Consider the following 25897-nt stretch of genomic DNA (forward strand, 5'->3'; position numbering starts at 1 on the left):
GTTCGCCGTCCCTAACTTCTTGTCTTTCTGATTCTTAATTGACGAGCTTTGATGTCTGAAGTAGTCCTTCTTACCTCAGCGTAAAGATTGCACCTTTTTTTGTGCTAAATTGATCTTATGTATTATGTTTTTACTTTGGAGATTATATATTAGTTAGCCGTTATGATGATCTACGTTACAATCATAGTTGGGGATATTTCAAAGTACTAGTGACGGTTATGTTTCTACTTTTGACGTGTATATGAACGTCGTTGGTTTGCATTTTCTTTTGTGGTGATAAAAGCTATATTTGACACAGATATGTCTATTGTATCATATTTTTTGTTATGGACAATTTTCAAAACAAAAAGAGTTTCACAGTGAAATGACGTTTGCACTGATACTTTTATAGCGCATTTTTTGTTACAAACATATTCGCAGCAAAGAATTCTCTAACATGAGGGGTGTGTTTGTTTTGGGGATTGGGTTTTAAATACACCATTCATCCCATTTTTTTCTCCAAAAAAAATATCAAATCAAACACCTAATTTTTAATTTTTATTTTTTTTATATTATACTAAAAATCAATTTTACATTCAAAACATCACATCAACACATATTTATATCACATCATACAACTATTCAAATTCAAAATTTTTACTATTTAAATCCCAACTCAAAATCCAAACCCTCAAACAAACTCACATCATATTTTTACTTTTGTGACATTTTTTGTTACTGACAAATTTCGTAACAAATAGCTCACTGACATGAGGTTCATTTTTGTTCCGCATTTTTTGTTACGGCAATATTCCATCACAATAAGTTCTCTGGCAAAATCATCATATTTGTATCATATTTTTTGTTGCAGATATATTTCGTGACAAAAATATAGTTGCACTTTTTGTTGCATATAAGAAAACGTAACAAATACAATTAAAATGTGTTTATTAAGGACGTTCACCGCCTCTTATTTGTTTCAGATTTTTCCGTAACAATGACTTTTTGTACCACAATTTTTCGAAGCGGTTAAAATCTGTAACAAAGTCGACATAAAAATTTTTTTTGCACGAAAATTGAGCTTTTGTTACGAATTTTTGACCGCTACAAAAAAACCAATTTTTTGATAGTGTTGATATGATATAAATGGATGTTGATTTGATATTTTGAATGTAAAATATATTTTAATATAATATAAGGTAAAAATATGTGATAAATGCACAAAAGAACACGAAAACTAGTTTTTTTCAAAAGGATTGAATAAGAATAAACGTAAGGCATTATATATTTGATAATGAATAAAAATATATATATAATTAATTATAACATTTGATATAATAAATATTACAAATTAATCATAGAGATTGAATCAAAAGTTAGTTAAATTTTTTCAATTAAAAATCATCAATAAAATTAATACACTACAAAAAAAAAAAATATCAATTTTGTAACAAAATTTTTTCGTTTTTAAATCCACTTTTTTCGTTACTAATGATATTAGAGACGGAATTAGGAATGAAATTACTTTAGCTACGTGAACTTTAGGAACGGAATTTCGTTACAAATATACTATTTTTTTTTTGTAGTAATAAAATATAAAATATGTATAGATAACATGGATTGACACCAATATCTGATAATATATTCTTCATTGATATGTTAAAGTCGGGTACACTTATTAAACAAACAATTTACTAATTAAAGAAAATCGTTTCAGATATAGATTTGAAAACAATAATATCAAAGTTAGGAAATAGATCCTTAAAATCCACAAATCATATTACAGATATCCTCGGCCCACCAAGCTTTCCCCCTTTGTCTCTCTATATATACACGATTCGAAGCACTTTCAACCAATTTTTTCTTCTCAATTTCATTCCTACTCCATCAAATTTTTTTCCCAATTTCAATAATCAATCGACATTCAAGTTTTTTCGAATCCTTAACATGGCAGAAGAAGAATGTATGAGTAAGTACATAATCTTCGATGAACCCGAGATCGACAATAACTCGTACACAACTACTGAAGAATCCAGATTCACGATCACATTCAAGTTCTTAATCAAACACATTGCAGAAGAATGGCTTGTTTCCGATGATTCATTTCCCCTGAGAAGATATTTAGGAAAGGACACCAATTGGGAGATATCGGTGGCTTATGTCAAGATTAAGAAGAATCAATTATTCAACCGCAGATATGCCTCAACATTTGTCGGTGCTCAACTGAACCATTGGAACCTCTGCGAGTATCACCGCCTGATGGTGGTCACTTTAGCCTTAGTAAAAGCTCATAGAGCAATTAAGTCATTGAGTAAGGGTTCGAGATGGAACGCCGTCGAGATTCAATGTCCTATGACACTGACACACTCTCGTTTGTATGGGCGACGAGAGAATGTTGAGATGTGCATGGTTTCACGATATTAAAAATATCTTTATATTTGTATAATTTTTTTTACAAATGTTAATATATTAGCATAAGACACTAATAAAAATATTTGTCTTTTTTTCCTCTTCTTAATTTGTAATACGTTTTGATATAATATTAACATGCAAAAATTAAATAGAGAGATTAGCAATGGAGGAGGGAATATATTTTACTGAAATATAATACTAAGAATATTTAAAATATTAACAACAATAATCATATGAAAATAATAAAATAATATAATAATTTATTATTAATAAGTTATTAATCTATACTATATAGAATACTGTGTTCTAAATAAAAGGCTTATCTGACAAAACATAAAATATATTTCATTTCACATATAAAAGGATCATATGACAAAATATAAAATATATTAATAAATTACTAATTTAATCAATGTTACCTAAAATACTGAGTTCCTAAGTAGTGAGTATATCTTTTTACTATAACAATCTTAAAAGTAAAATAAATATAAATTTAAATGACAAAAAGTAGTATTTTATACCATCTAAAACTAAAATTAATATTTAATTTCAAATTGATTTCAAATCACAGCCAAAACAACCATATTGATCACACGTGCCGAAGAAGGTTGTAGATTCCTAACGTACACTCTGATGTAAACAATATTGATGTTCGTCGGCCATGCTCAAGATTTGAGGAACTCGAATTAATATTAAAACACAGAATGAATTTTGATCGAGAATTGAGAAGGAAATGAAATTTATATTGCGAGTCGATTAATGGACCGCTATTATATAACGATTGATGGGCCCACGATATCATTCTTTTTTTTTTTTGTTATATTCTATTTTGTATAATATATATAATTAAGAAAAATAAATTTTCATTCGGTGAACCTCTTATCATAAAATGGTCTCATAATTATAAAACTTTAGCAAAAATAATCCTTAGGTGTTGTAGTTTTTTCAAAAGGGCTTATATGTATGAATAAGACTAAATGTGAGACATTAAATATTAATTACATATTGATTAAAAATATATATACCGAAAAATTCAAATTTGATAGTATATATATAATCAATTTTAGTATTGGATATAATAAATGATAAAAATTGATATAAAGATTGAATAAAAAACTATTAATTTTTTTTCAATTAAAAATGACATAGATAATTAATAAAATATAAAATATATATTAATGGAGAGAGTACATCATATTATAAATACATATAGATAATATCGATTGCACAAATATCTGATAATTTCATTGATATATTAAAGTCGGATACACTTATTAAATAAACAATCTACTAATTAAAGAAAATCGTGAGTTTTCAGGTAGATTTGAAAAATAAAAATAAAAATCTCAAAGTTAGAAAAGATTTCCTTAAAATCCACAAATCAAATAACACGATATCCTCGGCCGGCCACACTCTCCCTCTCTCTATATATACTCGACATTCAAGTTCTTCGAATCCTCAACATGGCAGAAGAAGAATGTATCTGTCAGCACATAATCTTCGACGACGACGAACCCGAAATCGACAATAACTCGTACACGACTACTGAAGAATCCGGATTCACGATCACATTCAAGTTCTTAATAAAACCAATGATAGAAGAATGGCTTGTTTCCAAGGATTCATTCCCTTCGAGAACATATTTAGGGCAGGACAGAGATTGAGAAATATCGGTGGCCTATGCCAAGATTAAGAAGGATTAACTATTCAACCGCAAATATGCCTCAACATTTGTCGGTGCTCAGCTGAACCATTGGCACCTCTGCGAGTATCACCCGCCTGATGGTCGTCAATTTTGCATTAGTAAAAGCTTGTAGAGCAATTAGGTCATTGAGTAATGGCTCGAAATGGAATGCCGTCGAGATTGAATGTCCTATGACGCTGACACACCCTTGTTTGTAGGGGCGACGAGAGCATGCTGAGATGTGCATGGTTTCACGACATTAAAAATATTTTATTTTTGTATGATTTTTTTTTTTTTTTATTACAAATGTTAATATATTAATATAAGATACTAATAAAAATATTTGTCCTTGTTGCCTTCATGTCGTTACGAGTTACCCACGGAGGATGATTAAGCCGGCGGTAAATGTATTTTGATCGGCATCGATTTGTATTTTTCCATGAACCTTTGAAGGCAATACTTTCGAAGTAACTATTGTTTTCGATTAAAATCTTTATGTAATGTAATTGAATTCATTGCTCATCATAATTGAATTCATTGGCTGTGTTCTCTGGTGTTTACGAATTTTTTAGGCTTTTGTTAGTTAGAATAGAATATATATCTATTTTTATTTTATATATATATATATATATATAATATTTTTAGATATTTTTAAAAAATAGGTAAACTTTTTTTTAGTCCCGTAGTTGGACTCCTTTATCATTTTAGTCATGTAAGTGGAGCATGTCGCAAACTAGTCCTATAAGTGAGAAAATTTTCGTTGTTTTAGTCCTCCGGCGCCGGAGACGCCTGCGTGGCTCGCCGGAGGTGACGTGTCCGCCAGGTGTCGCTGACCTGGCGGACACGTGGATTTTTTATTTTTTATTTTTATTTTGTTAAGTTTTTTTAATTGGATCAAATAAAAAAATAAAAAATACAAATAAAATTTAAAATAAATTAAAAATAAGTTTTAAAAAAAATTTAGAAAAAATAAAAAATAAAATAAAAAATCCACGTGTCCGCCAGGTCAGCGACACCTGGCGGACACGTCACCTCCGGCGAGCCACGCGGGCATCTCCGGCGCCGGAGGACTAAAATAGCGAAAATTTTTCACTTATGGGACTAGTTTGCGACAGGCTTCACTTACGAGACTAAAATGATAAGTGAGTCCAGTTACGGGACTGAAAAAACAGTTTACCCTAAAAAAATAATAACATATTTAAAATAAGTTACTGTATTTATGAAAATGAGGAGGCATTTTTACTTAGGTTTTTTTTTTTTTTTTTTTCCAAATGTTGGAACCCACATAAGGCTTAAACCCACTATATTGATATACTTTCTCTGTCTACTAAAATTAGTTTATTTGGGTCCGAGATTAAGAAAAATTGAATATTTTGTTGAGAAAGTGATAGCTACTTGGTGTATTTTTAAAAATTTAGTCAAAAATTAAAGTAAATGCAGAAAAAAAAATGTAATAAAGTTAATCGTATTGATTGTAAATACGTATTAATGAAGGATAATAATTAAATGTTGATTTGTTAACTTTGTAAAAATAGTAATAAGATAAATTTAACGAATTGACTAAAAAAGAAAATGAGAATAAATTTAATTATATTTTTGTCATAAAAATTGTGTAAAATAATTATAATATTCTTTTATTTAATAAAAAGTACCATTTTTTTTTTTTTACTAAAAGATATAATAAGAATATTTCTATTACAATCCAAAAAGTAAAATAAATATAAATGAAAAATGAGTCGTATTTTATACATTTATAGTAAAACACAAAGATTTACAATTTACTTTTTTTTTTACTATACAACAATGTTAATCTCTATCAAAATTCATAGTACTTTATATATCTATATATCAAAGTAATTTATGGTTTTATTCTTTTTAAATTTTATTTTATTTTATATATAATAATAATAATTTATTAAAATTTATTATATTAAAAAATGTTTTGAGACCACTCTGATACCATATCGGATGCTAAACAACCGTCTCACCTAAAAATTCAAATTATTAGGAAAACACAGTCATTAATCACATGCCCGCAAACGAGAGTCTCCAACACCTTTATAGAATTCAGTCATCGCTAAAATCATGGCCGTGTTTTACTGACACATCACACGGAATCTCGACGGAATCCCATCTTGAATCGACGTCCGCCAACAAGCTAATCAATTCGTCGGCTTTTTCCAATGCAAACTGAACCACCAGCCTGCGCTCGTCTTCCTTAAAGAGCCATAGCCGGAGATGATCATCGAGGAATTTCGAGGCCTGTTCTTGGTTGAATAGCGTGAGTAATTATAAAAATTGTGATATTAATTTAATTTTATATTTTAAATAATAAATTTTATTTTAACTATAAAAATTTGTGTGAAAATAGCCAAAATTAATTTATATAAAAAATAAACAAAAATAAAAAATATAGCAACTAAACAAATAAAAAATATTAAGTAAGCTAGTTAAAGATTCATAAATATATGTTTTAATTTAAACTCAAAGACAATAGAGATAAAAAATAATTATTATAATCACTCTTAAATTAAAAATCAAAATAAATTTGAAAGAAATTTATCATTATTTATATACGGGGTTGTTAGCCTTCAGTTGAAAAAAATATTCAAACGACATACTAAATAATATATATATATATATTAATGAAAAGAAAAACAAACAAATAATATCAAGTAAGTAAATTATAAATCAAATAAAATTTATATACCATTTTAAATTCAAACCTAAATTAAATTTAAAATATTTATTTACAATCTTATTAAATAAAACATTACAATAAATTTTAAAATAAATTTATATCTATCGATGAAAAAAAATCTAGATTTTCTTACGGCGTTTTCTTTGTTTTTTAATCGCCACTATAGCAATTTTTTCAAATAACATATCAACAAAAAAAAATAAAAATAAATAAATACACTAACAAAAGTAAAACTAAATATTGCAGAATATTAAATAATAAAAATTATAAATTACAAAATTCATATTTCAAATGAAATCAAATATAAATTAGATTAAAAATATTTATTAACAATTCATATTAAATAAAAACAAAAGATCCAACTTTAAATATAATTTCAATTTTTCAACAAAAAAAAAAGAATTAAAATAGTAATATTGTAAACCAAATTAATTAGAAAAAATACATATAGAATAAAAATAAATAAGAATTGATTAGTAAAAAAATAAAAATAACAAAAAATAAATAAAAGAATATATACAAAATAAAAGTGAAAGTACTAAAATTAAAATTTAGTAATTTTTATAAATTACTAAAATTTATCTTAATTTTCTTTATGAATTTCTTTAATATTCTTTTAAATGAAATAGTCGAAATTTAAATATAATCTAAAAAATTAGAAAAAAAAATATTTAATATAATATTCAAAATCAAATAAATTAAAAACGACATATTAAATAAGAATGAATAAAAAATTAATTAATAAAAAATAAAAATAACATAATATATAATTAAAAAATAAATAGATAATAAAAATAAAAGTAATAAAATATATATATTAAAATTTACCATAATTTTTTTATGATTTCTTTAAATTTTCTTTTAAATCAAAAGACTACAAATTTAAACAGAAAAATATACTATAGTATAATAATCAAAATCGAATCAATTAGAAAAAATAAATACTCAATAAGAATAAGAAAAATATTTTATTAATAAAAAATAAGAATAATACAATAAATAATTTTAAAAAATATATATACAATAATAATGAAATATTATAATATTATACTCGAAACTAAATAAAATAGTAAATACTTAAATAATAAGAATGAAAAATATTTTATTAGTAAAAAATAAGAATAGCATAATAGATAATTTTAAAATATACATATACAATAATAACAAAGTATCAAAATATTATACTTGAAATTAAATAAATTAATAAATAAATATATAATAAGAATAAAAAAGAATTGATCAAAAGTAAAATTAATTTAATAATATTATTATACATAATAAAATAAAATAAACAAACAAAAAAGAAGAAGTACTATATACCTAATCTATTTTTTTTTCCTTTTTCCTATCTCTCTTCTTTCTCTTTTATTTTTATTTTTATTTTTTTCTTTTCATTCTTTTTTTCTCTTTGTTTTTTTAAATTTTTTTTTTTGCATCATAGTATAGATAAAAAAATTAATTACTAAAAAGTTTAGTATAATTAAGTGTAAAATTTATTAGTCAAAGAAAACAAATTTACTATAAAATTTTCACTATGTAAAAAAAATGATAAGAAATTATATGCATAAATAATAAATAAAAAAGATAATAATATTTTTTCATGTGGAAAATCTTTAACTCTCTTTCAACGATAACAAATTATATACATAAATAAAATACGTTAAAAAAAATTTAACTTGAAAACCCTTGAAGGTAAAAAAAGAAAAAAGAAAATTACGACGTTGTCCAAACCAAAAGTAGAAAGTTCACAATAATAAAATAAAATATAAGAATTTTTAAGAAAAACATATAAATATGCTCAATTATCATTAAATCATCCAACGAAAACTACATATTTAAAAAAAAATAAAAATCAAGAAAACAAACCTAAAAATTTTGTTACTCGGGTCGAACTACATATATCTAATCAATAATCCCATTATTTGAAAAGGCTTCCGAACCTACGTTGGATGAAAATCTCATAATAATTTTTGTTGAGACGATTTTGACTTAATCTTTTAGATATATATAAATACGAGACTTAATTTTATCTATATTTTTGTTAATTATTATCTCAATAAATATGTATTTTGTTAGATTATTTGTTATTATAATAAAATTTAATTAATTATTCAAATTTATTATTTAAAAAATTTAAAAAAAAACTTTCATTACTAAAAAAAAGTGAAAAAATAGATAATTTATTACGCCATGTCTCATTGGAAGGGTGTCGTAGATTTTTAAATATTATTCCCTCCGTCCCACATATCATATCCACGTTGCGTTTCTGTCCGTCCTACGTACCATGTCACTTTCCTTCTTTGGAAAATGATTACACACTTTAATCTCATTTTAAATTTTTTAATTTTAAATAAACTAATTAGTTATCTTAATCTTAATTTATAATTATTTATATTATAGGATAATTATTTTCACCAATATATTCTTAATTATCTATTAATTACACCCCTCCTAAAATACCGTCTCTACGGTGTAGTAAACACAGTATGTGGGACGGAGAGAATAGTATTATATTGGATTATAATAAAAAAGACAAAAATACCCTTTATTAGTTTATAGTGTAATTAAGTTGAAATGATATTTATTATCTTATACATAGTACAATAGTAACGAAATTGAAACATACAAAAATAAAAAATGATAACCGAAACAAAAGGAATATAATATATTTTATTTTTTTTCCGTAATTTCTCATATGAGACATTAAAAACAAATTTTATATTTAAAATATTATATTCGGTTTAATTATTTGATTTCAAATCTTTATAATTAAGAAATTCAAATCCAAATCTAAATCCAGAGGACTTAGAAACAAAGACCCCAACCCCTTACCTCTCTCAGTCTTTCGTCTTCAACACAACGCAAAACTACACTGCAATTTTATTCTCGACGCCGACCCGATTCTCTCACATCACACGCTCTCTCTCCAAGATCTCCCCGCCCCGCCTCGCCTCGCCTCGCATTGCTTGCTGTCTCTCTCCTCTCCCGCTTCCATCCCTAGCTAACTTCCTGCAATCAGGTAATAATCGACTTACTTCGTCATTAATCGGATCACTTAAGTTTGTTCGATTTAATATTACTCGGATTAGTGTTTGTGCCCGCGCGCGGCGATCCTGACGAATGTGAACCTTGTGCTTCACTTCTTTCGATTGGTCGAAATTCTATGGTCTACATGATGGGTTTTTTTTTTTTTTTTTTTTTTTTTTTTTCGTGATTGTCTTTGTTTGTTGTTGGTTTTGGTTCGTGGGTTTCGTGGTTGAGTTCAATTAGCGTTAGATCTGTTGGCTGAACCACTGAAAACATCATTGTGTGTATGTTTTATCGTTCATTGTTCGAATTTAGGTTTTCGCATACCTGCGGGGAATTCTGAGGGTTTATCGTATGGTACAGAATTATGTGATTAGGGTTTCTAGGAAAAGTAAAAAAAAAAACTGTGATCTTTGCTATTTTTTAGTCCATGATAAGCATTTCGGTTTTTTTTTTTTTGGCTGGCTAAACGATGATCCTTATTTTTGGATATCTGGATTAGGGTTGATTTGGAGGTTAGTAGGGTTCTGTTTTCTTGTCAATTTTTAATTAGACTTTTTTGATACCAGAAACTGCCAACTTGTGTGGGTGAGATTGTGATGTCTTCCTTTCTTCTTTTTCTTTTGGTTTTTATATATGGGGACAATGCTCCACGGAAATTCACATTTATTGGGGGCATTTTTGTACAATATCTCTTGGAGTGTTTATGAAGGAGTTCTTAAGGGATTGTATTCTAACTTGAGTTGTTTATTAGCTCTCTGTCGGAATGGCCATGCCAACTGCGAATCCTGCTGCAGCTCCCACTCCTCAAGTGGTTGGAAATGCTTTTGTGGAGCAGTATTATCATATACTGCATCACTCTCCTGAGCTGGTATATCGGTTTTACCAGGACAATAGTGTGTTGAGTCGACCAGACTCAAATGGTCTTATGACGACTGTGACCACTATGAATGTAAGTTATATTTAGACTTCTGGGGTTCAATTTTGTACATGATATGGTTGTTTCCTTATTCATTTATACGTTTATTACTGAGTAGAATTTACCTTACTGTATTTATAGCATTTATCCATTTTGTCTTGAAAATCTTTCCTAGTTTATCTTACTTTAGAAAGAACATGACCTGTAATTGTCTCACAGATTTCTGCATGGTTTATGCATGTGCAGCTAGTTGTATGTACATGACTTTGTTCATCTATTCTGCAGATTTTTACTCCTTTTATTTGGTGCTATACTGTAATAATTAAAAAATCTTTTAGCACTATCGTATAAATAATTATTTTAGTTATACCATTCTACCTCCTCAGCAATAGGTGGCTATGGATGTAATACTAGAGATTAAGTTCATCTTCTAAAATCCTCTGGGGTTCTATGGTACTCATTTGTCCAGAATACTACGAATATTCTAAGCTTCTCTTACATTACACTTTACATTCATTTGTAATCTCTATGCACAGAATCAAGTAGAATAATAGTTAAGCTTAAGATATACCAATGTTATGTGCATGGGTGCTTAGAGTGACATGGCGTGATACTGTGATAACATGCTCTTGCTTAGTGTTTTCAGTTCATTTAATTTCTGGATTTGTAATTTTAGGGTGCAGAATTTGTATGTGATAAAGGGTATTTATATTTATCGGTATGTGTAGAGAAACATTTTTACTGATAAATATATATCCAATGCTTCATAGAACATAGCAGTGTTACTGATCACAATTGATAGGAAGAATATAAACCACCCTATCCAGTATCCAGAGCAATAGGTGTCGCTCAAGACACAAGATAGGTTTCTGGAATAACCCTAACCGTAAAACTTTATTCATCCTCAAGTACTGATACCTAGCTAACCTTAACAGCTCTTTTATTTAATCATAGACCCAGCATTGTCTAGACCTGCCAATAAACTAAGAATGGAAAAAACAGTTAATATTACAAGGAAGGTGAATAAGTCTGGTCAAGTCCGCAATAGCCAGCAAGGCCAAGATAGGATTGGTTACATTGCCTGCTATTGTATAGTATCTGATCAGAAACCGGGCTGGCTCCCCCTGTATGGCCCACCCCTATTGGATCTAAAATAATAATAGTAATAAAGTAAATAGAAGAATAGGCGGCCTAACCAATCCATTGCAAGTCAAGCCATAAACTACCTCATCTTCCCCTATCTTCATTCTTGTTGGTTTAGTAGCAACGTGTTTTCCTTGAATCAACCCATGATGCCATTATTCTCTCATCACAGAGCATTCTTTGCAAATGCCCCCACAATCCAGATAATTCTAATACAGTGAGATTAAGCCATGTGGTGAGTTTCTCAAATCCCTATGGTCTTCATCTCTAATGGGTTTTAGGTTGACTTTCCATTTTGGTTTAGGAAATATTGGAGTGGAGTAGTAATAACAAATTGAGAATCCCATGCAATCACTGATAGATTACTTTAACACATTAAGGCAGTGAACTACTTCTGAAATTATGAAATCAATTTTAAAGGAATTGAAATATTCAGTTATAAGGTGGAATTGGAACTCCAGTAGTGTTCCTGGCATATAGGATTCTAATGCAAGTTCCTTCTTTGATTTTTGTTTCTAGATTGTAAGCTGTGATTGTCTGTGCCAGTAAATTAGCTAGTGATTGTTTTGGATCTTCCTTGCCATTTAAGATAAATGCATAAGCGGGCTATAGGAGAAGAGCATAAAGCAATGTTTTTTGGAATTATTTCACACACTATTGAAATGTGTTTCGAACCATACCCTATTATTTGTAAATAAAGTTGTCTTTGTTCGTCAAATTATTGCGCGTATGCTTGGATATTCATACAGCTGCCCTCACGTGTTTTTGCATAAAACCGCATGTTTGAAAAGCCCTTTTACATGTGCAATTATTCAACTATTTAGGGTTGTGCTCATTTAGTTAGATCAAGTGCATGCAGGTGAAGTAGAACAATATAAAAATACTGACTTCTGGGGTTGGTGTAAATATTTGGAAGATTATTGTTGGAATTTACTTGGTTTGTTTTGTTGCACTTTATTTGAATGTCATCAAAGTGTGAAATCTTTGGTTTGAAAGTGAAATACATATTTGTTTAGTATAATGGCTTTGATGTAGCAGTAATCCCACTAAATTGTCACAACATCTCCAAGACGGGGTGTGACACCCTTGGCGGAGATAAACTTTGCTTGCAGGGTCCATCCAATTGTTGGTATTAATGGGAATATGTGTAAACGCCAAAAATTGTAAAATTTTCAACATCTCGTCTTTTTTAGTCAGAAACACGATGTTATGTATCACCAAAGACTCAGATTTCTAGTGTGATATTTGCCCTGACTGGCTTGCCTGGTGCTACACCAGAAAAAGGGAGAATTAATGCATCAGTTTTTAATCACCTTTTCCCAGAGCATTGACCTTAATCTTTGTTGAACTTGTGATTCATCCACCTGAACAGTTCCTGTTTGAAATTATGCCCTCACTCTTAATCCCATTAACTCACAAATTTAGCATTTGATGCGAATGCAACAATTGACGACATTTTTATCTATTTTCTGACTGGACCAGAGTATAAATGATATAATATGCTCCTTGGACTACAAGAACTACAAGGCAGAGATAAAGACTGCTGATGCTCAGGATTCTTTTAAGGAGGGAGTTATTGTTCTTGTTACTGGGTGCTTGACTGGAAAGGACAACGTTAGAAGGAAATTTGCACAGACATTTTTTCTTGCCCCTCAAGATAAAGGGTACTATGTTCTAAACGATGTTTTCAGGTATGAGGAGGGAAGTGAACCAACCGCAAGTGCAGGGGCGGCTGTTGAAGTTGATGACGTACCATCAAGCACAATGGCACTAGATGAAGGTTGGATTTGTTTATTTTTTTAACATCTTATGTGGCTGATGACACTTATTTATAATCTTCATTTTGCTTTCAGAGCCTGCTGAGGTGGTTGATCCTCCCCAACCCGACTTTGCACTTCCTCCTCAAGTGGAGGAAACTGTGAATGCTGAGAAGGAAAATAACCAAGTGACAAATGATAGGCCAGAAAGTCACCATAGGGATATAGTGGTGGAGGCAGAACCTCATTTAAGTGAAAACCAACCTCATGTAAGTGAAAACCATCCCGCAGCAACAGAAGAAGAATCAGCCACCACAACATCTCAGGAGGATACCCAAAAGAAATCATATGCATCAATTCTTAGTTCACAAGCCAAGAAAGGACCCACCAAAATGTATGTTCCTACCAGCATGGCAAGAGTACCTGCTACAAAGACTGTGAAGCAATCCGTTAATCCACCTCAGGAGACCTTGGTTTCTGAAACATCAGTGAACCAACCTCCTGTTAGTGACCCAGAAATTAATGATGCTCAGGAGGAAGGTATAGACTTCTGTTGCTTATATCATTTATATAGAAGGTAAAAAAAAAATGAAAACACATAGTGTTGAAGGTCTCCAAGATATAAAGTCTGTCTAAAATTTTTCTTGAGTATTATTACATGGATCTTATTTTCTCTTATGTGATTAATTGCTTACAGCTGAGGGTCACTCCATATACATCCGGAGCTTGCCTCTAAATGCAACAGTTGCTCAGCTTGAAGCTGTGTTCAAGAAATTTGGACCTATTAAGCCAAATGGGATCCAAGTTAGAAGTAACAAGGTTGGCCTAATCACACAACATATTCATACTGCATTTTTGTATTTACGTAACATCTTTTAATACTGATTTTAACTTCCATCCCTTTTTACAGCTACAAGGGTTCTGTTTTGGCTTTGTTGAGTTTCAAGATTTCAGCTCCATGGAAAATGCAATTAAGGTCTGTGCTCTTAAGATTTCTTTCCCCTTTTTTCTTTTCCCCTCTGTTTGTTTGGCTGTCTTTCTTACTGCATCCGAACTCTAGATTATATATTGATCGCTGCCTCCATGTCACGAAAGTTATGCACATAGTTTCTTAAAGTGCTGAAATACTGCTCACGCACATGCTTTTTGTTTGGTATAGTATTTGTCTTCCATTACTGGCATTTAGTATTTTCTTTCAACAGCTGCTTTGTTGTGATAATTGGTAAAGCTGTAGAGTTAGTCATTCTCGTTATAACTTCGAAGAGCTCCTTAGTTTGAACTCCAGTCCAATATTATGTTATGGTTCTATACCTTTGCTTGTGAGAATGTATTTTACATGTAGTTTTTTTGTTTTTTTGATCGGAATGATCAAGGATTTTTATATATATATATATATATAATAAATAATAGGTATAGAAGTATTTACATGTTGTTTAGTGGCTGAATCCTTGTTCTGCGTGCCTTTCGATCTTATTACACTGCAATCTTGCAAGAGCAAATTGCAGGTAAATAAACCATTTTTCATAGCCTTCCTTTCCAAGTAAAAGAAACACAATTGCCTTGTAGTTTGTAGCACATTGGCTGATGCTGTATTTACCTTTTAGCAGTGGATTGTTAATTAGGACCTACTGAAATATGCGTGCTTGTGCTCTCCCTTGTAGCTTGCATTTTTACCCGGGCATAATTGAGAGCTTCTGTAATATGTTATTTACTCAGATTGCTGATGTTTAAATGAAACACAATTGTCTTTCTGATGTTTAATTATGAATTTATATTTTTTCTCATGATGACAATTTATTTAATTTTTAGGCTTCTCCCATCACAATTGGGGATCGTCAAGCCTATGCGGAGATAAAGAAAACCACTACTCGAGGTGAGTTTGGGACTTAAATTTATTTGAATATTTCCACTAGGTACACTATATCCTGGTTCTCGAAGATGGTTTCCATTTCTGAACTAGGGGGTTAGTATGCTGGTCCTTACCTGTTAGTGCCATTGAGAAATACATGCCAAAGTCGGGCCGATTAGTAGTTTTGTTTAGTGCTCTATGCTCCTATATGCAACAGTAAAAGTGGCTTAGGATGTGATGTATTTTGAACAATTATGTGATTGATTTCAGTTTGCTTACGCATCATATTTCTGTGCAGTCGGGAGTGGGAGAGGTCGATTTGCCCCTCCACGTGGAGGTTTCCGCAATGAAAACTTCAGGGGTCGTGGAAACTTCAACAACAACAACAGCCGGACAACATATGTGAGAAATGACAGTTTCAGAGGTCGTGGAAACTTCAGTGGCGGTCGCGGGGAAGGGTATCAACAAGGAAGGGGTCGGGGCAGTCGTCGCCCCAATCAAATGGCGCCGGCTGCGGCTGCGGCTGCTGCTCCTCCTCCTTCGTCGACATAGTAGAACTATCAGATAGATGATGCAGTTGAGGTCATTATTATTTTTTTGACAATTTGGTTTTGGTAATGGATGGGGGAAAGTTACTTGTATTCAGTTCATCCTTATATATTTTTATTTCTATTTCTATTGTTTATTGGGTTTGAAAAACAATGAGCTGAGCTTTTAGAGAGAGAGAGAGAGAGAGAGAGAGAGAGAGAGAGAGAGAGAGAGAGAGAGAGAGCAGTACAAAAGGGTCGATTCTTTCTAACATATTTTTCTGTAATATTTTTAGAAGGCAGCTCAGTTCAGCTCAGCGGAATTTTATCTGCTCAATCTTATTAATGTCCCGTCTGCTTCTTCATGGTCGTCTTCTTATTATTATAATTGCAAATATTCTTTATTTGTTTTGTTGTCATTTTCTTTGGAGTATATATTTAGGATAATTTTCACTAAACTCTCTAATTCTAAATTCAATTTTCTATTTACTCTTTATACATTAAATTTTTCTTTTTTACTCTCTATTTTTATTAATTTATTTTTTTTAATTTTTTATTCACTTAAAATTTCTACAATATTCTTATTGATCTTTTTTTTATTATTATTAACTTCATCTTTTTTTTAATTTTTATATTCTCCTTAATTTTTACCATATAATTTTATTTTTTTACCATTAAAAAATAAATAAATAAATAGATAGACAACAATATGGAAAATAAATAATTATAAAAAAAAAATATATTTTTAACCCTTGAATAATAATACAAAATATTTATAAGAAAGTATTAATTTTGATCGAATAAAGTATCTGACACACAATTTTGCAAATATTGTTAAATAATAAGTAAGTTAATTTTATATATAAATATTTACAAATAAATTTCATATATATTTAAATATTCACAAATATTAAATCTTAATACAAAGTATTTATAAAGAATATTAATCTTAAATTGAATAAGATATAAATAAGTTAATAAATATGTAATTCGAATATTTAGTACCTCTCGTCGTCGGTTTGCGAAAAAAGAAATAATAAAATTAATATTGTTTACATGAATAAGGATTTTGGATTATAATAGGTATATAGAATTATAAATAAAATACTCTTGAGGACAAAATTGGAAGTTTATAGATAAAAATGTATAAAATTATAAATGAAAAATTATGAAGAATAAATAAAGAGTTAAAAAGAACAAATATATAAACATAGACTAAGAAGGAAAATAATTTGCAAATTAGGGATTTTAGGAGAATTATGCACAATTTTGAAAAATCTTTGTCCCATTTATTTATTTATATTTTAAATATTTATCTCTGTCCCGTTTGAAAAAATTTTATACTATTTATTTATTTATATTTTAAATATTAATCTATTGGACGCTAGATTTAAAGAATATATAATATTATATTAATACTTGGTAAAAAATATAAATTAAAAATTTTGTTGACGTTGTTACTATTAGTGTAAAAAATAATAGTATATTTATATAATAATAATAAAATAATAAAACAAATTTATGATAATATGATTATTTAGAAAAATAAGGGTTTGGATTGGATGCTGATTTTATTAACATGCTGATTAAGTTAAAAAATAATTAAGTTAATATATTTTATAAATTATATAATTAATATAAATATATATATAAATTCTACACTAATCACCATGGGTACCGATTTAAAAAAATCAGTTTAAATCAGCACCCAATCCAACTCCGAAAAAAAATAAAATTATGATTTTGGATCAAACCAAAATATACATCAAAACTATTGAATTAGAATAGAGGAAATTTAATATATGTTTAATTTATTTAAAAATTAGCACCCAATCCAACTCCGAAAAATAAATTATAATTTTGTGTCAAACCAAAATATACATCAAAACTATTGAATTAGAATAGAAGGGAATTTAATATATATTTAATTTATTTAAAATATTATTATCTTTTTTTATAAGAAATATAAGATTTAATATAGGTTTTTTTTTTTTATTTTATTTTATATATTAGGGTATTTATTTATTTTTAAATATTATAATATATATTTAATTTAATTTATTTAAAATATTGAATTTTTATTTTATTTTTATATAAAATGCAATATTCAATATAATTATTTATTATTTTTTTAAATATTAGGGTATGCTTGGATTTTATTTGAAATTAAAGTTATTACTATTTAATTTATATAATTTTTTTTACTAAATTATATATATTTTTATGAAATAGTAATATAATAAAATATTATTTTTAATATAAAATTTAAAATGTAAATCAAACAAAGTCTTGATTTCAATTTTATTTTAATTTGTTTTTTTTTAAAAAAAAGAAATTTACAAAACTCTTATCTACGAAGAGATTTTTATGTTTTAATTGTTGTATTAAAATTTTTCCTAGTAAAACAAGTATTTAAAGTAAGTGGAAGAGGAGAATATTATTTTGTTTAAAAATATTCGTAAATTTTTTTGTACAAATGTGATTCTATTAGTATTATAAGACACTAATGAAAGTATTTTGCAAATTTTTATTTATTATTATTATTTTTTATAATTTGTACTACGTTTTAATTTAATAATTAATATTCAGATATGAAAACACAAAAAGTAAATGAGACCTTAAAGCAAAACAGATGTAATATAATTTATCGTTCACTTAGTGATTATATAGTTGGTCAAATTTGATCGTCCAAATAAAAATATCCATTTTTTCCGTAGTAAGTATGAATCCTACTATATATTATAAATATTTTCATTTCTATATTTATTTATATCAATACCTTCGTAACAACTTTACATACTACACATAAATCATTATCAACTATCATCAAAATATAATATATATTTAAACTTCATACAAAAAATAAATATATACTTATAATATAGATGAAATGAGTACATTTTTTTATAAGGTTAATAAAATCTAAATTATTATTATCTTTATAATTAACAGACAACTTTAAGTATTAACTAGTAATACAGATCTATACATAAAAAATTCAATTAAGCAACTTGAAAACTGAAAATTTGAAGAAGTTTATTTAGCAATTGTTAAAAGGGTACATCACATACTTTGTCCAACATAGTTATTTTTGAGTGTGTGATTTTATCGGTCTATAGTAATTTCGTATCATTCCGAGTACAATTTTTTATTTTTATTTTGATTTAAGTAGTAATTCATGTAATATTTTGTGAGAGTAAATGATATATATTTTTTTATTGCAAAGTGCAGATGGAATCATAAAAAATTTATTTGACATAAAAAACAAACACAAATAAAATATATTAATTATAAACAATTATAGTAATATATATAAAATGAATATAAAAATATATAAAACAAACTAATAAAGTAATTAAATTATATATAAAAAATGTATTTATAAATATATAGGAAATAAACATATTAGATTATAAGAGATTAACTATGTAGATAATATAACAAAATAAAAAAGGATTTATAATAAATTTAAAATATAAATAACTAATATATATATGTCCAATATTTTAGAACCATCCCTCTAATATTATAAAATTCTTTGAACCGAAAAGGGTAAAAATCTAGTAGAGTAGGTGTAAGCATTTCTGATTTTTTATTTTTATTTTTAGATTTGTTTTGTTTTGAAGAAACACCAAAAAAACTCAAATATCTGATTAGAGTTCTTGTATTCTTTCATGTGGCGGGGCTATTGTTCTTATTCAGTTATTAGAGATTATTCCGTGATTAAGGCTTTATGAGGTTCAAATCGAATTTGGGTGCAGTTAATTAATGTATTGATTATTTAGGCTCCAAAAGTATCTATTTTTTTTTTTCTATTACTGCAATTTATGTTTGATTCAAATATAGAAAAAGAAGTATATATATTTTAATATATTAATAATTTTTTTATTTATTATTACACTTTCCAATAAATTTATTCTATTTGAATTATTTTTAATACAATTTCTATAATAAAAAACTACATATAAAAATTAATAATATTTATATCATTACTTAATTTAACAAATTAATATATTTTACAAATAAAATAAAAATATATAGAATAATTAATAATTTCAATTAGTTGAAATTTAAAAATAAAATTATAATTTACCAAAAATAAAAGATAATAAATAAAAATATATTGATATTTTTGTAAGGAAAATAATTAAAATTTAAAGACAAATATAAAAATATTAAGTAAAATTAGAGTGAAAACGCTAGCAAGATAACTTTTATAATTAGCTTTTAGGTCAATAGAATATTTCAAAAAACTAATTTAACAAATAATTAAATTATTATTTTTACTTGTTAAACAACTAAAAGTTTTTCAAATTGCTAAAATCTCTTCAAAAATCTATTTTACAAACACCCTCAATCTATATAAAAAGAAAATGGGCATCTAAGAATAAATTGAAAATCTAAATAAATAAATAAATAAAAATCATATGTATTCAATGTTCTAGAACCATCAGTCTGACATTATAAAAATAAGTGAATTAATAAGTCCAAAAAGTGTTAAAGGCAGTGATTGAGAGTAAGTGCAAGTATTTATCACATTCTTTTTTTCTTTGAAAACTTGTTTAATTTCTCTCTGGTTCACATATTGAGTTTTTTTTTTTTTTTTTTTTTTTTTTTTTTTTTTAATGGGATTGAGATTTCACAGTAAAATTTATATGTGATAAAATTTATTGCGCGTTTAGGATTTGGAATTCAATTATGTGTTTGTTTGTAAAATTATCTGGAATTTATATTTTCAAATCCAATTTGTTTTGTAAAATAATTGAAGAATTTAGATTTTTATTTCTTCTCACTTTTTTATTCTCATCTATATGGTATTATTGTATACTATACACTACAAGAAAAAATTATTTTTGTAACAAAACTTTTTTGTCTCTAAATCTATTTTTTCCGTTACTAATGACATTAGAGACGAAAATAGGAATAGAATTACGTTAGCTACGTGAATTTTAGGGATGAAATTCCGTTACAAATATATTATTTTTTTGTAGTGATAATATTTATGTTGAATAATAATTATGCGAGGTTATAGAATTGTGTAGCTAATATAAAAATAATATTTTATGTTGAATGTCACTACAAAAAACTTGAAATTTAGCTACAAAAATTTCGTAACAAGAGGTAATAAATTCATAGCAAGCAAATTTTTGCGACGAAACTCATTTCATCGCGTATACCGCGTTAGTACAGGTCTTTGGCGAAAAATATGAGTTTCGTAACGAAGAATAAACTTTTTGCAATGAAATTAAAGAAAAGACATATAACTATGAAAATATAATTTCATAGCTAAAACTCTTTTGCTATAATTTTTTTTTTTTAACAAAAATTTTAGCAACAAAATATGCATGATTCTTTTAACCAGATGGTTTTAGTTATGAAAAATAATTTTGTAGGTAAAACTCTTTTGTTATAAAAATAGAATTTTCTAGCAAATACTCCCTCCGTCCAAGCAATAAGTATACATTTACTTTTGACGCGGAGTTTAAGAAAGAATAGTATTTTAATTATAGTGAGTAGGTAAAAGTAGTGTAATGATATTTTTGCCCTTAATTTTTTGTTATAAAAGTAATGATGTGATGTAAAGTAAGGGTATTTGCGAAAAAAATGAGAGTATTTAATGAAATGGTTACTTTGTAATTGAACGTCCCAAAATAGAAATATGTATACTTTGTAGCTGGACGGAGGGAGTACATTTTAGCGGCGAAATTAATTTTGTACTACATAATTTATTTTTAGCGATACAATTTATTTTTGTTGCTAAATGATATGTTTTAACTACAAAAATATTTTAGAGTTAAAAATATTGTAGCTAATTAAAAACTTTTGTAGCGTGTAGATGTTTTGTGAAATGATAATATGTATACATATTTTATATATTGAGAATCATGTTAGAAAAAAGTTTGTTGGTCAATTTTGCAAGTACTAATTTTTTTATGTGGATATAATTAAGAAGGAAGGCAATGACAAAATATGTTAGTTATGTTTGTGTGTGAGATTTGATCTCCCAGTAGTGATATTACTGTGATTTGATAGAATTATCGAAATGTAGTTTATTTATTTATTTAATTTTTGATTTAAATAGTATTTTGTGTGATTTTTGGAATAGTAAATACTTATATTTTTGAACATACAAGTTGAATCGTAAATTTTTTTATTTAAAATAAAAAAGAAAAACAAAAAATGTATTAATTATTTTAAAAATAAAGTAATATATATATAAAATGAATATTAAAAATATTTATAAAAATAAAAATATGCAAAACAAACTTAATATATTAGTTAATAAAATACATAAAGAAATTGTTTATAAATATATAGTAAATATATTAAATTGTAAAATATTAACTACTTCACATCATATAAAAAAAATTATAGAAAAGTTTAAAATAAATTTAAAATATAAAATATATATATATATATATATATGCAACACTTCTAGAACCATGCGTTACCGTAAAAATTTGTGAGCACAAGGAAAAAAAGTGAGTGTCGTCCACAGAAAAACTCTATTTAAAAAATTGTAGAAAAATCTTACAATAAATTAAAAAGATAATTAAATAAATAAAAATATATGTAGCCCTTTTTGAACCATCCACTTAATACTATCAAAATCTTTAGGGTTATTGTACATAAGGGCTTTTCCGGAGGTTCAGAGGGTGATTGTGTGTTTTTCCATTTCCAATTGATTTGGTTGTCTTATTTTTGTTTATTTGTTTTGGTTGCTTTAGTTGTAGGTATGAGAAAGGGTAAATGAGATCTTGGCAACACAATCGGGAACAAAAGGATAGTGAGCAGATCTGGCTGAGGATTGAGAATCGATTGCTGGTCGATGGATGCAACGGTGGCGAGATAGGTGTTGGATTTGCGGATGGTGAATCGATGACTACTCTGAGGTAGGTTTTGTAAAAGTGATTAAGTATTTAAAGCAAATACCTTTACTGTGACAAAAAACTATGATGCATCTATCAATTGCACTGTATTCATTGGATCTTGTGCTTATCAAACTCCACCATCAGAAAGGAAACCTATACGGACTATAGGGATTCTGCGGAAAGGCCTGAAGTAGGAGCAGTTGTGGATGCGTGGTGGTGGGAAGGCATGGTAATTTGACGATAGTTGGATCTAAAGTGAAATTTTCCAATGCTACCTTGTTCTGTGCTATCCAAATATAATAAAGAGTCACGGAAAGGATGATCCGTGGCATGATTTTCGAAATGGTTGTTTTTATCCAGTCTTTTGTTCTTCAATCGAGTCCAGCTCCCTTGGTGCCTAAAGTCATTTGCATATTTCTGTCCAAACTTTTGTCAAGAAGGAGCAATGGATGAACAGGTGGTGGGCCGTTTCCAAGTCTTCTTTGCAGAGCAGAGCACACAAAGAGGATGGAGCCATGGATTAAATCCCCCTTCCCTCTTTTCACATACTTTGTCTTGTTTTGTGATTAGGATTTTTCTGTTTCATCTATTGGGTGTGACGTTTTATATGAAAATTGTTGATATTTTTGGCCCAACTTAATCCGTGACCCATTGCCCCACATGCAAGCCAAACTCCTGTAACTTGGATCGTATTCTATTAGCCGTGACCTGCATCAATATATAATTCCTCCCTCTTCCATTTTTTGTGTACGTAAAATTCGATTCTATTTTGAGTGTTCATCCTCTTCATGCATTCTTTCTTTCATTGGTTTTTTAGGTGGTTTCCTATTTTATTGTTAGTTATAGTCGTTCTCTTCGTCAATCTTTCAGGTGAGACTTCATCTTCATGAGCTGTGAGCGTTTGGAACATTAGTTGTCGATTAGTTGAGTTAGGTTTCTAATAGTTTGAATCCGTTGGTGTCGGATTTGTTTGGAGGCATTTGGTCTAAGAAAGTTAGATATATAGTCGAGAACTTGGCCTCATCCCGAATCAAATGCGTTGTCATTAGTTCCACCCTGGGCGTGGGTCACCTGAGCCCACGCCTGAGGCCCCAAAATTTTGGGCTCTCATTTTTTTTTTTTTTTAAAAAAACATATTTATATATAAATCAAATTTATAAAATATATGTATATTATCTTCGATTGCATTTAAATTTGAGTTTTTTTATTTAAATATATTTTAATATGATATTTTTATGAATTAAAAGAGTATTTCTATTGATACAATACCAGACAAACTAAAACAATAGTAATAATAAAACAAATAATTAAAAAATATTAATTTCATATAAAAATATTATTAAGGATTCATTTTTATTTTTATATGGAGTCCATCAAAATTATGGAAGGACCTATTTGTCATAAAAAGTTAGATATATATAGTTGAGGTCATATTTTTAGCAAGTTGGTTATGAAGATTGACTAGAAATTTCATCAACTTTGTATCAACATAATTATTAGATATAATATTTTGTAAGTATTATTAGTGTTGCTTATTTGTTTAATACAAGTATTTCTACTTTGTTGCCAACATAATTTTCATGTCGGTGAAATATAAAATATTTATAAAGTAAGGCTTAATTCTTATTCTTGTGATATTATTTTATGATGCAGTTTTTTTGTTTTCAAAAATTACAAATCATACTATATAAAAATATATATATTTAAAATCTCATAAATAATGTATCACTATATATATATATATGACATGGAGTGTATGAATATAATATATATTATAATTTTAAAGTTTTAAAATTAACAATTAAGTATTATTATTATTATTATTATTGTGTATATAGATATTGACAGGCCGGTCCTGACTTTTGAAGGATTCGGGGCGAAATAAAAATTAAGGGCTTTTAAATATATATATATATCTATAATATTTTTTGATATATAATAAAATATAAAAACATTTTTTAGCATTTTTACGCAAAAATATCAATAATAATAAGGCAGAATTGTTCATAATTTCCATATAGTTTTGAAACTTAGCATAAAGTTTTTATGTACTTTAAAAATTGTGTGGCGTCCCTTTTATACTTTAAGATATATTATATAAAACTCACATCATGCAAAAAATTATAAACAAAAAATCATCTTCTCATCATCCAAAAAATATAAAAAGAAGTTCTATTCAACAATTTTAAAAGTATAAAAGGGCGTCATGTAATATATAAATTATAAAGATGATTTAAGCTAAATTTTAAAACAACAAGAGAGTTGTTGATAATTTTTCCTAATAATAATAATAATAATAATTTTGTCTAATACTTATTTTCTTCTTAATGCAAAAGCATAAAAAAAAAAAAAAATCAATTTTTCTATTTTGATCATTCTCATAACAAAGTATCAATTTCTTTTTTTAATAACAGTACTTTCTACAGAAATTAAAAATACCCTTACAACTTACCATATATTACACAAGTCTTTTCTATTTTATTCATACCATACCCCCAATATAATACTAATATTCCTAAACTCCGTGCAAAAAATAAACAGATAGATAGACAAGGGACAGATGAAGTATATATATATTTTTTACCTATAATAGAATATAAATAATTAGATAAAATAACTTTTTCTAGTATTTTTAGATAAAATATCAATAATAGTATTAATATTAAGTTTGTCTAAACAATATTTGTAAATAATATATTTTTTTTATCTACAATAAAATATAAACAAATGAATAAAATAAAATTTCTAATATTTTTATATGCAAAATATTAATAATAGTATTAATTAATATTAACTTTGTTTAATGCATTAAAATATACTTTTAAATTTTTAGGGTACATGGGTATGAACCCAAAACCTCGTAAGTAGTACATGGAACATGTAATCATCAAGCCATATTTCTCTATTAATATATTAAAATAAAATAATATGTATATATAAATATTTTATACATAACATAAATATATTATGGACCCTTATTTAGATTGAGCCATGGGCGAGCGCCCCTGTCGCCCGGGGCCAGGGCCG

At 27.4% G+C, this 25897-nt stretch overlaps 1 protein-coding gene across 1 annotated transcript; it reads left to right on the plus strand.

Annotated features, from left to right (window-relative positions):
- The first annotated feature begins 9587 nt into the window (after positions 1 to 9587).
- LOC127240647 (nuclear transport factor 2-like) lies at positions 9588 to 16456 on the plus strand. The gene is made up of 8 exons (XM_051259442.1): positions 9588 to 9795; positions 10558 to 10755; positions 13348 to 13645; positions 13719 to 14162; positions 14320 to 14441; positions 14533 to 14598; positions 15432 to 15495; positions 15770 to 16456. The coding sequence occupies exons 2-8, from the start codon at positions 10570 to 10572 to the stop codon at positions 16021 to 16023; spliced, it is 1434 nt and encodes a 477-aa protein (XP_051115399.1). The 5' UTR covers positions 9588 to 9795; positions 10558 to 10569; the 3' UTR covers positions 16024 to 16456.
- Positions 16457 to 25897: the final 9441 nt, after the last annotated feature.

Source organism: Andrographis paniculata, unplaced genomic scaffold (assembly GCF_009805555.1).
Source record: "Andrographis paniculata isolate CXL003 unplaced genomic scaffold, ASM980555v1 Contig79END, whole genome shotgun sequence".
NCBI classification, from domain to species: domain Eukaryota; kingdom Viridiplantae; phylum Streptophyta; class Magnoliopsida; order Lamiales; family Acanthaceae; genus Andrographis; species Andrographis paniculata.

What these genes read in the sequence shown, in the direction of transcription:
- LOC127240647 (XM_051259442.1), top strand. Translation starts at nt 10,570, where the DNA reads ATGGCCATGCCAACTGCGAATCCTGCTGCAGCTCCCACTCCTCAAGTG. An exon ending in CGACTGTGACCACTATGAAT is followed by an intron (nt 10,756 to 13,347) that starts GTAAGTTATATT and finishes TGACTGGACCAG; the next exon opens with AGTATAAATGATATAATATG. An exon ending in CACAATGGCACTAGATGAAG is followed by an intron (nt 13,646 to 13,718) that starts GTTGGATTTGTT and finishes TTTTGCTTTCAG; the next exon opens with AGCCTGCTGAGGTGGTTGAT.